The sequence below is a fragment of the Cydia fagiglandana genome, chromosome 25 (assembly GCF_963556715.1).
Source record: "Cydia fagiglandana chromosome 25, ilCydFagi1.1, whole genome shotgun sequence".
Classification (NCBI taxonomy): Eukaryota; Metazoa; Arthropoda; class Insecta; order Lepidoptera; family Tortricidae; genus Cydia; species Cydia fagiglandana.
The window spans coordinates 5,819,003-5,831,184 of record NC_085956.1 but is presented as its reverse complement, the minus strand read 5'-3'; the positions used below and the strand labels follow the sequence as shown (position 1 = coordinate 5,831,184).

Sequence of the window (12,182 nt, the reverse complement as noted above, 5' to 3'; positions counted from 1 at the left end):
CACGTTTGTTTACATGATAATCCCAGTAACGAACGGGTCACCTCAAAAACATCTGACATTACGATGTCTAGATTATCTATGGATCGTATTGTTGGGATGACACTGTGACGTCACGTTTGTTTACATGATAAGACACGTAAGGATGAATACATCTAATTAAGTCAGTATAGTATATGTATAAAAAAATATTATATAGACTGGAATGACGTATTTAAAGCCCGTTTATACTTTGATCTAAGTTGAGACAATTTCGAGACAAATTTAATTTTAGCCTAAAATGTATTTTCCAAAAATAATGTTTCTTTTACAATTTAATGAGTTAAATACAATTAAGTCTAGAGAAAATCTAAAGGAAAAGTAGACGTCAGTATAAATAAAGTATTTTTCTATAATAAATGTACCGTCAAGTAAAAAAAAACTTATTTTCAAACACATTGAGATATTTTTTTGTAACATGCAGAGTCCTTCAATGTTAATCATCTTTCCTGTACGCATATAATTATATAAAATAATTGGACAGCTGACTGTACATTTTAAAAGCCTACTAAGAAGTAAAACGATATGTATTTTACATGTAAAATGTTGTTACAACCTATACAATTGCAATGTTTGGCAATAGGAGTGTATACATAATTAAATGTTGATATTAGATCGTTTATTGAATGTTAACTAGCGGACCCCGTTCGACGTATAGTTGGAAAAACCCTTTCCGTAAGTGGAAAAAGTCGGTTTCCATACAAAATCTCAATTTCACCCTTTTTCTACTGACGAAGTGGATTTTCCAGAGTATAGTTGACAGCAAGGTAATCACTACACCTTATAAAACAAAGTCCCCCGCCGCGTCTGTATGTTTGTGTGTTTGTTCGCGATAAACTCAAAAACTACTGAACGGATTTTCATGCGGTTTTCACCTATCAATAGACTGATACTTGAGGAAGGTTTAGGTGTATAATTTGTAATACGAAGCCGCGGCGGGTAGCTAGTTAATTATAAAAATGTATTACTACAAATTTTATACTAAAGGTAAAAATTCAAAAATTTACGCTTCCCGCAGGACTTGAACCCGCAACCACCGCAATCCGTGCGTTAGCTCTAACCTTTAAATTGAAGAAAAGCGTAATTTTTTCCATTTTATCCTTTAACCTTTTCGCCGCCACGTCAATGTAGTAATAAAGTCATCAACGCCTTGTCCAAAATTGCATGTAAACAAACCTGACCAAAACCACGACTTGATATGAAGTCGTGGCGTCTGAGGCACGAAATGTACTGACTTTATATCTGTGATATATGTACATGTATAGCACCAAAGGTATATACATAGACATGTATCACAGCTGCTCGCTCGGTCAGTGAACTCGCGGGTAGGTTAAGATTTTTATAAATAATTTAATGTCATAATTGGTGGTAGTTTTAACTTGTCTCGAAATATAGCTTCTAATACGAACGGACGTGCATTTGCTTTTTTATTAGTTATCCCAGTGTTCCCGGCTCCTATATATCTCAATATCAAATATATGGCGGCGAAAAGGTTAATATAAAATTTTGAATATTTGCAGACTGATTTGCATGTTTAAAAATTGTATTACTACAGTAGGCGAAGTTTAGTGTGTGTAGGTGCCTTGTGGTGCGCGTTCTACGTAGTTGGCTGGCAGCATGCCGGTGCGGCCCGTGCGGAGCACCTGGCCCGTCATCCAGCCCTCGTCGATGGCGGTCACGTTGGAGATGAGATCTCCCTCGCGGAAGGATACCTCGTCGCTATCGTTTGCCTCGTAGTCGTACATCGCGATGTATACTTTCTGGAATAGAGATTAAATAGGATAAATCACAGCGGGGTGTTAAAATACATACAATACTCGTGATTCAAAATCCGAGTACGCGACACGATGCGACCGGGATAATCACTGAAATAGGAGAGAAAAAGAAGGAAAGATTAGAAGATACGGTACGGTAGTACCTGCACATCAGGCTTGGCCACTACAACCATATTGTGTCTGCTACTAGATCTCAGTAAAGCTTTTGACACTATCGAATATCGATCACAATATTGCCATATAAATTTACAGGGTTCCACAAGGATGTATCCTAGGTCCTCTGTTGTTCCTAATATAAATCAACAATCTCTCAGGGAACTTCGCAACGCAACTAACAACTAGTAAAGTAAAGTAAAAAATATTTTTATTGCACAGAAAGAATACAGTGGTAACATAACAACACGAGTTTCTGATAAGAGTTGTGCATAACCAACTTGACATTCAGAGATTCCAGGAGTACCCGCACTAGGCTAGGCCTGTATCGCGGGAGACCGATGTGCATTGTATGTCATGCAAGTTAACTTAAGAAAAGAAAAATAAATTTAATTTTAACAATTTTGTAAACTATGTATGTCTATCTGTTATTTTACATTACTATTAATTTTTGTTTCTAGGTTCAACTTCAGTATCAATTATAATATCTTAGTCTAATCCGTTATTTTTATACCTATCAATTAAAGTCTTGAGTTAAACAGTTTTTAGAGTTATGAAATTTTTGTCTAGTTTAGTTAGTAATTAACAATTTTTAGAAGTAATGACTCAGTCTCATTGTAATCAAGTGATAATAACCAATTAAAAAGTAACCTTTTAGCCACATGCACAGTGCAATTATGGACATATGTTTACGAAATAAATTATTTGAATTTGAATTGAATTTACCTGCACATCGGGCTCGTGCTTGCTGGACATGACCTGCATGTAGTTCTGGTCGGGGCCGGCGTGTTTAGGTCGCTGACACCACCGATCTGTCATTATCTCTGAGATTGCTATTGGTGGTGGTGAGAATGAGGTAGTATCTGTACATCAGGCTCATACTTTTTGGAAAAGAACTATTTTGTGTTTACTGCTAGATCTAAGTAAAGCTTTTGACACTATAGATCACAATAATGCCATATAAATGTACGAGGTCCCACAAGGATGTATCCTAGGTCCTCTGTTGTTCCTAATATGAATCAAGTGGTCTTCACATTTACCTGTACTTCGGGCTCGTGCTTGTTGGACATGACCTGCATGTAGTTCTGGTCGGGACCGGCGTAGGCGGCGCGCTCGGAGCTGAGCGGGTCCAAGTCGGCCACGCGACCGATCTGCCGTGTGCTCTGGGCCTGCTGCTGGTGGTGGGACCCTGGATGGAAAGTTTGGGTTATTAAGTTTTCAGTTAGATGCGTAAGAAAGAATTCGTGCGTTGTATCTACTACTACTTTTAGCTCTTAAAAATGTAGTGTTTGTCATGCATAATAAGTAAAATGTAAGCTGAGACACTGTCTCACTACAATACGTTTTTTCTATTCATCGACTTTAATGGTAGAAACAAACTATGGTCGCAAAGGTACTTTTCACTGTGGGCTCCCGACTCAATTCTAATGACTACATTACGATACGCTTTAGTGAACTAGGTATAATGACTTTGACCAGTCACGTCTTGCCGCGGTCAAGTCAAAACCAAAGGACAGAACAAAAGACATCAACGAGCTTCTATCTACCAACATACCTAATTTTGTTTAATTATTTAGGTTATATAATATAAAAGGTATTATTTTAGTTGACTCATACAAAAAGTACTGTATACAAGTGATATTATCAAGCTTTTCAATCTCGTACCTTAGGCCACTCAGCAAGTTTCGTGGCCTAAACACGATATATATACTCGACTGAAAAGCTGTATATTTTATCACTTTGTGTGTGTTGGTGATCATAATACCCAGACCAATTTGTCCGCACTCCAACTTCTCCCACAAATAAAGCACCCCAAAGCAAAAACCACAAACCTCTCTTCCCATCACTGGTGCTGTTATAGATGAGCGTGGCCGACGCACGCTGAGTATTCGGCGGGGCCCGCGGGCCGTCCACCAGCGGATCATAGTCCTGAATCCTACCGATCTTATGCTGGCTACCAACCCCATAATTAGCCCCCGGTTGCTGATACTGTCCGTAGGCGAACTGGTTTTGGTAATCGTCGTATTTCTGCTGATACTCTTCGTATTTCGGCTGCGGTCGGTACTGATTTTGATTATACACCGGCTGGTGATTACTCTGGTTCTGGTAGCTCTGACTCTGATATTGCTGGTTCTGATTCTGGTAGGACTGGTTTTGATTCTGGTTCTGGTACGCCGGGGGTGGCTGGTAGACTTGGGGTTGTTTCTGGGGTGGCGGGACTGGTAGCATCTCGTTTGCGTAGTTCTCGAGCTGCTGGTGGTAGTTGTCGGAGGGTACGTCTACATTTAAAGCGGTGGAAATGGATTAGACACGTGATGACGTCTTCATTTGCATGAAGATGGTGGTAGGAAAGTTAATTGCGTCAAAAGTTTATTAATTTAATTAATTTAAGGTCGCAGGAGTCCGCTGGATGCGGGTGGCGCAAGACCGGTCATTGTGGCACTCTTTGGGGGAGGCCTATGTCCAGCAGTGGACGTCCACTGGCTGATATGAAGATGATGATGATGATGAATTTATGGTGGAGGAGGATCTGCGCGAGCTTCGAGTCAACAATTGGCGAGAGGTCGCACAGGACCGAAAAAAGTGGCGCTGTCTTGTATCGGAGGCCAAGTCTCATTTTGGGTCGCTGAGCCAACGAAGTAAGAGTAAGTAATTGATCCATTTTCCTTCGATCTTTTAGACGCGAAATCTTCCTGAATATCGTGTGTGGAGAATTTGAAAAGTAAACCTTTTAATCAGCATCAATGTTTAAAGTTAACGTAAGCTGACTAACCAATAAAATACAAAGTATAATGGTCACTGTGTACAGTCAGCAGCAGAAGTTGCTAAGCGGGCGAGGTGTTCAAAATAATCTTGACGCGACTTTATTGTTATGAAAAGAGCGTGTCAAGGTAATTTTGAACACCTCGACCGCTTAGCAACTTCTGCTGCTGACTGTACCATCATGGACACAGTTAACTGCCATTGGTCTAGTATTAATTCTTCTATTGGTCAGAAGTATTTGTGTACGTCTTCTAAAGCAAAACCAACATTCTTTCAAGTAAGATTTAGACGTGGCGTTCAAAGGACCTTAAATTTTGCTAACTTTCCTACACATTTGGCAATCTCCGGTAAATAATTAGCTACAATTTATTTTGCATAAAAATTTGACGCAATCTACTTTCATCTATTGATGAAACATTCGCACCCACAATATTATGCGACAAACAAACATACATATATTGTGCGACGTACAATGATCAGTGTTTACAAGATTTTGACGAGTGAATAAATAATGTGGTCATCATCGCTACAGTATAGAGGTCGCTGATTCTTATATGTTTCATTCATGGTATTAAACGTATAAATTCTAACAAGGAAGGGTACCCAACTGTCCGACTCCGATTTGATTTATTTTGATATATGCTATAGAGTAGTCTAAAATAACGGACACGTATTTTTTTTTAGCTGCCCAAACTCAACCTGTTAGGAGAAAATGGCCTTCAAAGTACTGAAAATTGACCAAACCTTCTAATTTCTGAGAACGTTTTTCAAAAAAATTGATATATAATAAATAAATATATTTTTATATAAAAAATGAGTTTGTGGTGAAATGACAAAACACGTCCCCATTCTTTATTCATGTTCTCCAACATGTAACGAAACCAGTAATTATTTATAATTTTTTTTGAAAAAAGTTCTCAGAAATTAGGTTTGGTCAATTTTCAGTACTTTGTAGGACATTTTCTCCTAACAGGGTGAGTTTGGGCAGCTAAAAAAAATACGTGTCCGTTATTTTAGACTACTCTATAACATATATCAAAATAAATCAAATCGGAGTCGGACAGTTGGGTACCCTTCCTTGTAAGACAAATCTTAACTACAGATGTAGTGCATAATTATTTTCCATCGTTTCTTCACGGAAACGTACGAACGTGTCTTGCTATTTCAGTCAGTCTCGATACAAAAAGTACTCGGGTTGAGTGAAGTATCATGACTAATAAGAACGAACGTTTCCGAGAAAATACGATGGAAAACAGTTTCGCACTACATCTGTAATATAAATAGTTGTACGGCTATACAAAGGTGACTTTGCGCTATAGTTCGGTTTTTTAGCATTAGAAATAAGGTAAACAATCTTGATGTGTCTTTTAATTGAAAAACCCATTTTAAAAATAAGTCACGGCAAATATGTATCAATTATGAATATAATACGATCATGTATATTCTTCTGAATTCATAAAGTAATAGTTATTGATTTTTAATAAGCGTTTTTCAATTAAAAGACATGTCATGATCGCTTACCTTCTTTGAAGTTCTTTCTAATGCTAAATAAACGAACTATAGAATGAATTATTAAGTTTATAAGTATTTTTATTTAGAACGAATAATTCTATACTGTAGAGACTGTAAATAACTCGTGTGGAAACATTAAGTGATCACGTCAATAAGTCATAAAAATGTTAACAGACGTACGTTCCAGTATAAATTACATAAAAAACAGTTTTTTTTAACTATCAAGAGTATCTGTTATTGTGTTTGCGTGCACAATTTTCAAGCACTTAACGAAATGACTCGGATTTAAAATATGGTCAGGATTTTGGTAATCGTATAATTTTATGGTTATGACTGACATACATAGTGAGCCTTTAACAAGATTAAATATTTAAATGGACAGTGTTCCTTAGGCCCATTTACACCATTCAACTAACCCGTGATTAACCGGTTAAATCTGTAGTTACCATGGTTACCAGTACAATTTGACACTGGGATAACGGTTTAACTGCTTAAGCCCGGGTTAGTTGTATGTGGAAGTGGGCCTTAGAATATCTACAAGGTATCCTCTAATAAAGTGAAATTTAAATTTTAAATTACACGTCTGCAAGCAAGGGTTTTATTTTTTCCTATCTCATATTTATTACAGCAATTTTTTTCTCATATTTATCAAACATTTTTTTTTTGTATTCAAAGTGAACTTTTTTTGGGTGTATCTCTTTTCTTTATTAACTTAGTGAAGCATTTTACTCTGCTGAAGTAAAATGCTCCACTGAGTTAAAAAAAAAACATAAACCACTTGTTTTGTAAAAAAAAACCGTTTTCTTTATTTCTATTTCTAATATTTTGGCTTGTGTAAAAGGACCCACCCTGTACATCGTTTAAACACGAGATGAACTTTGCACTATCACCAAGGCAACAAACAATCCGCCCCAGGCCAACCGTAAAAACAGAAATTCACAAATTGCGGGGATCTTTCACTTTTACTCTCATTAAGCCGTCATTAGAGCAACAGAGAAAAATGCCCGCAATTGACGAACTTCGATTTTCGCGGTTATATCCCAGCTGTACTTACCGACTAGTTCTCCGTTCTCGTTTATCTGCCTCTGCTTCTCCATCTGGGCCTTCTTCTCCAGGTCCCCGTGGTACGCCACATTGCTGATGATCTTGGTGTTCGCCTTGATCCGGAGGGTCTCGGGGTCATCTGCCACCTGGAATGAGACAGACATACAATCACACCCGTTTCTTAATGGGGTATTCTGACGGTCAAGATTGACACTCCTATTACCCTACACCAGCGGTTGGCAACCTTTTAGCAGCCAAGGGCCACATAGCAATTAACGAAGTGGACACGGGCCGCACTTTGTTAATATTTATGACTTTATCAGACATTGTCATTTGTCAATATTACATTACAACTCACACCCTCCTACCCTAAAAGCAAACCTACTTTATCTAAAGATGTTATTTATATGAATTTAATTTAAGTGATAAAAGATTATGTTTTGCCTATGTCTTGCTCGTGGCACTAATTGCCACAATTTGGTGATATAACTAGGATGTATTTACGTTACTAGGATGTGTTTACTTTCATCAGGACGTATTTTAATTCTCCAGTGTGTATTTATATGTATTTAAGTGATAAGATTAAGTATTGCCTGTCTTGGGGGCTGTTCATAAATTAATTGACCCCCCCCCCCTTAAAATCATCCAAAAATCATGCTTCGAATGACCCTGTTTCCTGGAGGAAACAGGGTCAGGGCGTGGGGGGAGGGTCTGGACTGGGAGGGTCTAGAGGGTTATCATCATCCGATGTCCAGACCCTCCCCCCATGAAGTAATTTATTAATAGCCCCTTGCTCGTGGCACTAAGTGCCACAATTTGGTGCCATGACCAGGATGTATTTACGATACTACGATGTATTTAGCTTCACCAGGATGTGGACGTAAAGGTACTTCACCTGTGTAAACTTCCCCTTGCTCTTCTCAAAGTCCGCGTGGTACTTGACGTTGCTCTGCAGCTTGGTGCCATGACCAGGATGTATTTACGATACTACGATGTATTTAGCTTCACCAGGTTGTGGCCGTAAAGGTACTTCACCTGTGTAATCTTCCCCTTGCTCTTCTCAAAGTCCGCGTGGTACTTGACGTTGCTCTGCAGCTTGGTGCCATGACCAGGATGTATTTACGATACTACGATGTATTTAGCTTCACCAGGATGTGGCCGTAAAGGTACTTTACCTGTGTAAACTTCCCCTTGCTCTTCTCAAAGTCCGCGTGGTACTTGACGTTGCTCTGCAGCTTGGTGTTCTCTGCTATCCGCTTCAGTTCAGGGGTTTCTGCCATGGTCGTGTGCTTCGCCTTTGGAACATGTCTGTAATTGGTAAAATATAAGTGTTAAAGTCAAGAATTATTACTATTATTGTCCAATCAAGTTGCTTAATGTTGAAGTTCGAAAAATAAATGAAATTACCCCGCCTGACAGCAAGGCAATTGGAATTGAATACACTGAATTTTGATCTTGTGACTAAGCGGTCCAACTTAGGTAATTATGTTTATTCATTTACTTTATTTTTTCATCATGCCTGAGCAAAGCAGGCTACCCTCTCTTTTTTAACCGACTGCTAAATCCCAAAGGAGGAGGTTATCAATTCGGTTGTATGTTTTTTTATGATTCAAGATCATGTGCCGTATTTCCTTCGTATTACGTCGTACGTATCCAACAGACCGTTCGGTAGTTTTCTTTGACCATGTCGTTCATTTCGCATAAGGTTGTTGTATCAGGTATGTATTAAGTTTTTCCTAGTTAAAAACCAGGTAAACATTTAATGTGCAATTGCTGCATATCATGGTCGCACTTCGTTCCCAGTCACTCTAATGCCCACATATTGTTACTAATAACTGCTAAATAATCAATACTATTTACGCTGTTGTTTGTAAAGAGAAAGATAATTCATACCTGCCATCGCCCTCACTGTTAACTGACAGTTCGTAAACCTTATTACAAAAGGCATAAGGTCCACGAATGGACAGTTAAGAATTCTGCTGTTTATACATAAAATTCATAAACACTTTCTCATTCATAATATTAATAATGATTACAACATTATTACGTGCTATTTGAGCTGACACGTACCGAGCCTTTCTCAACAATGACAGCATTGACCGTATGGAGTCACACACCACATTTAGACGTGACGATTTTACGTGACGAATCCGGTCCGGGTTTTTTGCCGACACTCAATTGCGAGTAAAAGTGTAGAAAATCGCTTAACTTTCATTTCTTGTGAGATACGGAAGCTGGGTACAAAACAGACTGGAATGTAGCTTCTTTTTACTTTTATCACTACACCTTATAAAACAAGTCCCCCGCCGTGTCTGTGTGTTTGTATGTTCGCGATAAACTCAAAAACTATTGAACGGATTTTCATGCGGTTTTCACCTATCTATAGAGTGATTCTTGAGGAAGATTTGTGTATAATTTGTTAACCCGTGCGAAGCCGGAGCGGGTCGCTAGAACGAGATATAGATACGAGGTTGAAGATAACGCGGCCAACATTCCCGAGAAAAGACGACGTAAGAATCTAACTTACGTAACTAGGTCATAATCATTTCCCTGCCATTAGTTAGGATAATTCGTCCATTTAGCGCAGACGTCACTCGCGTCCGGGTTGCGAACTCCGGCGCATATACATATAGGGCTATGTCTCAGATCACTTGCACGTGAGACTCGTGCTCACCACACATTAGTGGGGCAGTCTTAAGTTAATTTGAGACTCCTCATTTCAATACTTCCCGGGACAGTAATCGTCAATATTCGCGATATGTCGCTTCGCTCAACCTCGGTCGCGGTGCCAATGTATAAATCATCGTAAAATGTCTACATGCCTTCGTATAGATAAGGGACCGTGCGCGTTGGAGGGTCTGCCATCTTGTGGCCTAAATCGGAAACATAAACATGTACATTGCCAAAGCAAGTGTTTAGCCGGCTTTGTCATTTTATATGTATTAGGTTTGCTGATCGGTTTAGTTCGCCCAAGTCATATATTTTATATAAAGATGCAACGGATAGTTGTTTGGCCGGATACCAGATACCGGATATTCGGTATCCGGCCGGCGGAACCATACCTACGTTTCGGTTTTTCAGGTGCGCATTGTGCAGGTTTGACATATTTCCTAGTGAATGTTCGCACGGACTCATTTCTAGGTTCACCAAGCGATCCCTCTATCGCGTACAGGGCGCGTACTCGCGTAGCCAAGGTGCAATCGTTAACGCTCCGTAGCCAATGAAACGCAACTGTCACTGTCACACTAATATGGATAAGTGATAGAGAGAGATGGCTACTATATACGCTTCGGAGCATTAACGAATTTAACGATTGGCACGTTCGCTACGCGGCCTGATGCTTTATATGTATTTATTTATTTAAACTTTATTGCACGAAATGTATACAACAATGTACAAATGGCGGACATAATGCCAAATGGCATTCTCTACCAGTCCACCATAGGGCCATACAGAGATACCTACAATTGGTGCAGAGAGAGAAATATATTGTGCAAGGAGTCTATATAGTGAGGAGTCTACGCGAGACGGTCTATTTGTGCATGTATGACACGTTGTGTAATATTGACGGTCACTTTCCTTTTTATTGTGGCAGCCATGTTGCGCCGGCTTTGTGGTTCGGTGAGATTTAATACGTATTAGCTATGGGCAATGGTTTAGCTCGTCCCGATTGTTTGGCTATGGAACCGCGGATGATGTACCGCGAGTATGTAAAATTGCATGGACAATTGGCAGAATCGTCTTTACCATAATGGCACACGGGGCCCGTGCCCAGGGGGTCCCGAAGGACATACAGTAACATACAGGGTCATTTTTGGACCGTTAGCCATATTGTGCTAGGTGGATAGGTAGGTCATACTGAACTACTTTTTCTATGGGACCAAACCCGCAATCCCAAAAAAAAATTTGGCCTTCCCATAGAAAACGTCGACATCCACTCGACCAAAATGTATAAAACGGCCAAAAAATTTTTTGTGATTTCAGAGTTGGTCCCGTAGAAAAAGTTGTTCAGTATGGCCTACCTGATCACCTCGCACAATATGGCTAACGGTCCAAAAATGACCCTGTATATTAACAGGAGATACAACAGTAATAAGATACCCTCGTCTTTGTACTTCTTACTAATTGTATGTTATTTTTAATGTCTTTTTGTACAATAAAGAGTTTACTAATACTAAGATATGTGTAAAAACTACAAATAAACAATGCATATTTGCCATACCGGCGATGGTTTCCGGCCAAGTGACTACGTCAGTCCTCATCTTCAATATATGAATCACGAGTGTGAAACGAAATTATTCAATAATATTACCTATTCGTGATTCGTGACCACAGACAAAACATCCACCAGACTTAGCATAATCGCGCTACCCCCTCTGCCACGCATACGGTAATTTTACTCCATGTTCGAGTCGAAAGAGTCTTTGTGTGACGTCCGTGTCTTTGAACGGACCAATCACGGCACGGGACTTCGCTCACCTCGTCCCGCGCACCCCCGCATTTTTGGCATCATCGGTTGCATGAAATAATTGCTTTAAACTCGGTCTAGAGGATTCCTAGTCTATGTTCGTGACTAACTGGCGTAAGTCATTTTATGAGGAAAATGGCGCTAATGTTCATTATCATCATCTTCCTCGCGTTGTCTCAGCATTTTGACACGGCTCATGGGAGCCTGGGGCAACTAATCCCAAGAATTAGCGTTAGTTTTACGGCCTTGAGGGAAAAGTAATCCAATTACGCCCCGGTTTACCCATCACAAGCGATTTGTAGCGGCTCAACTACATATTTTAAGCCGTTAAGCTGCTTATCCAGCATTCATTCCACTCACACGAGCAATCCGAAGGCTCACAGGCAGTGTGTGTAAACTGTAGGGGGCAGCACAGAAGCTTGTTTCCGATG

General features: G+C 39.6%; 1 protein-coding gene across 2 annotated transcripts in view; it reads right to left on the bottom strand.

Annotated features, from left to right (window-relative positions):
- Positions 1 to 1,595: 1,595 nt before the first annotated feature.
- LOC134677052 (LIM and SH3 domain protein Lasp) overlaps positions 1,596 to 12,182 on the bottom strand; it is a 31,561-nt gene continuing 20,974 nt past the window's right edge. Inside the window, exons 3-8 of one of the 2 annotated variants that reach the window (XM_063535485.1) lie at positions 8,459 to 8,591; positions 7,294 to 7,429; positions 3,797 to 4,243; positions 3,038 to 3,153; positions 2,691 to 2,723; positions 1,596 to 1,796 (exon numbers count right to left, since the gene is read on the bottom strand). In XM_063535485.1, coding sequence (XP_063391555.1) covers positions 1,602 to 1,796; positions 2,691 to 2,723; positions 3,038 to 3,153; positions 3,797 to 4,243; positions 7,294 to 7,429; positions 8,459 to 8,591 — 1,060 coding nt within the window. In that variant the 3' untranslated portion in view covers positions 1,596 to 1,601. Of the gene's footprint in view, positions 1,797 to 2,690; positions 2,724 to 3,004; positions 3,154 to 3,796; positions 4,244 to 7,293; positions 7,430 to 8,458; positions 8,592 to 12,182 lie in introns of both variants that reach the window. The other variant, XM_063535484.1, reaches the window with a different exon arrangement.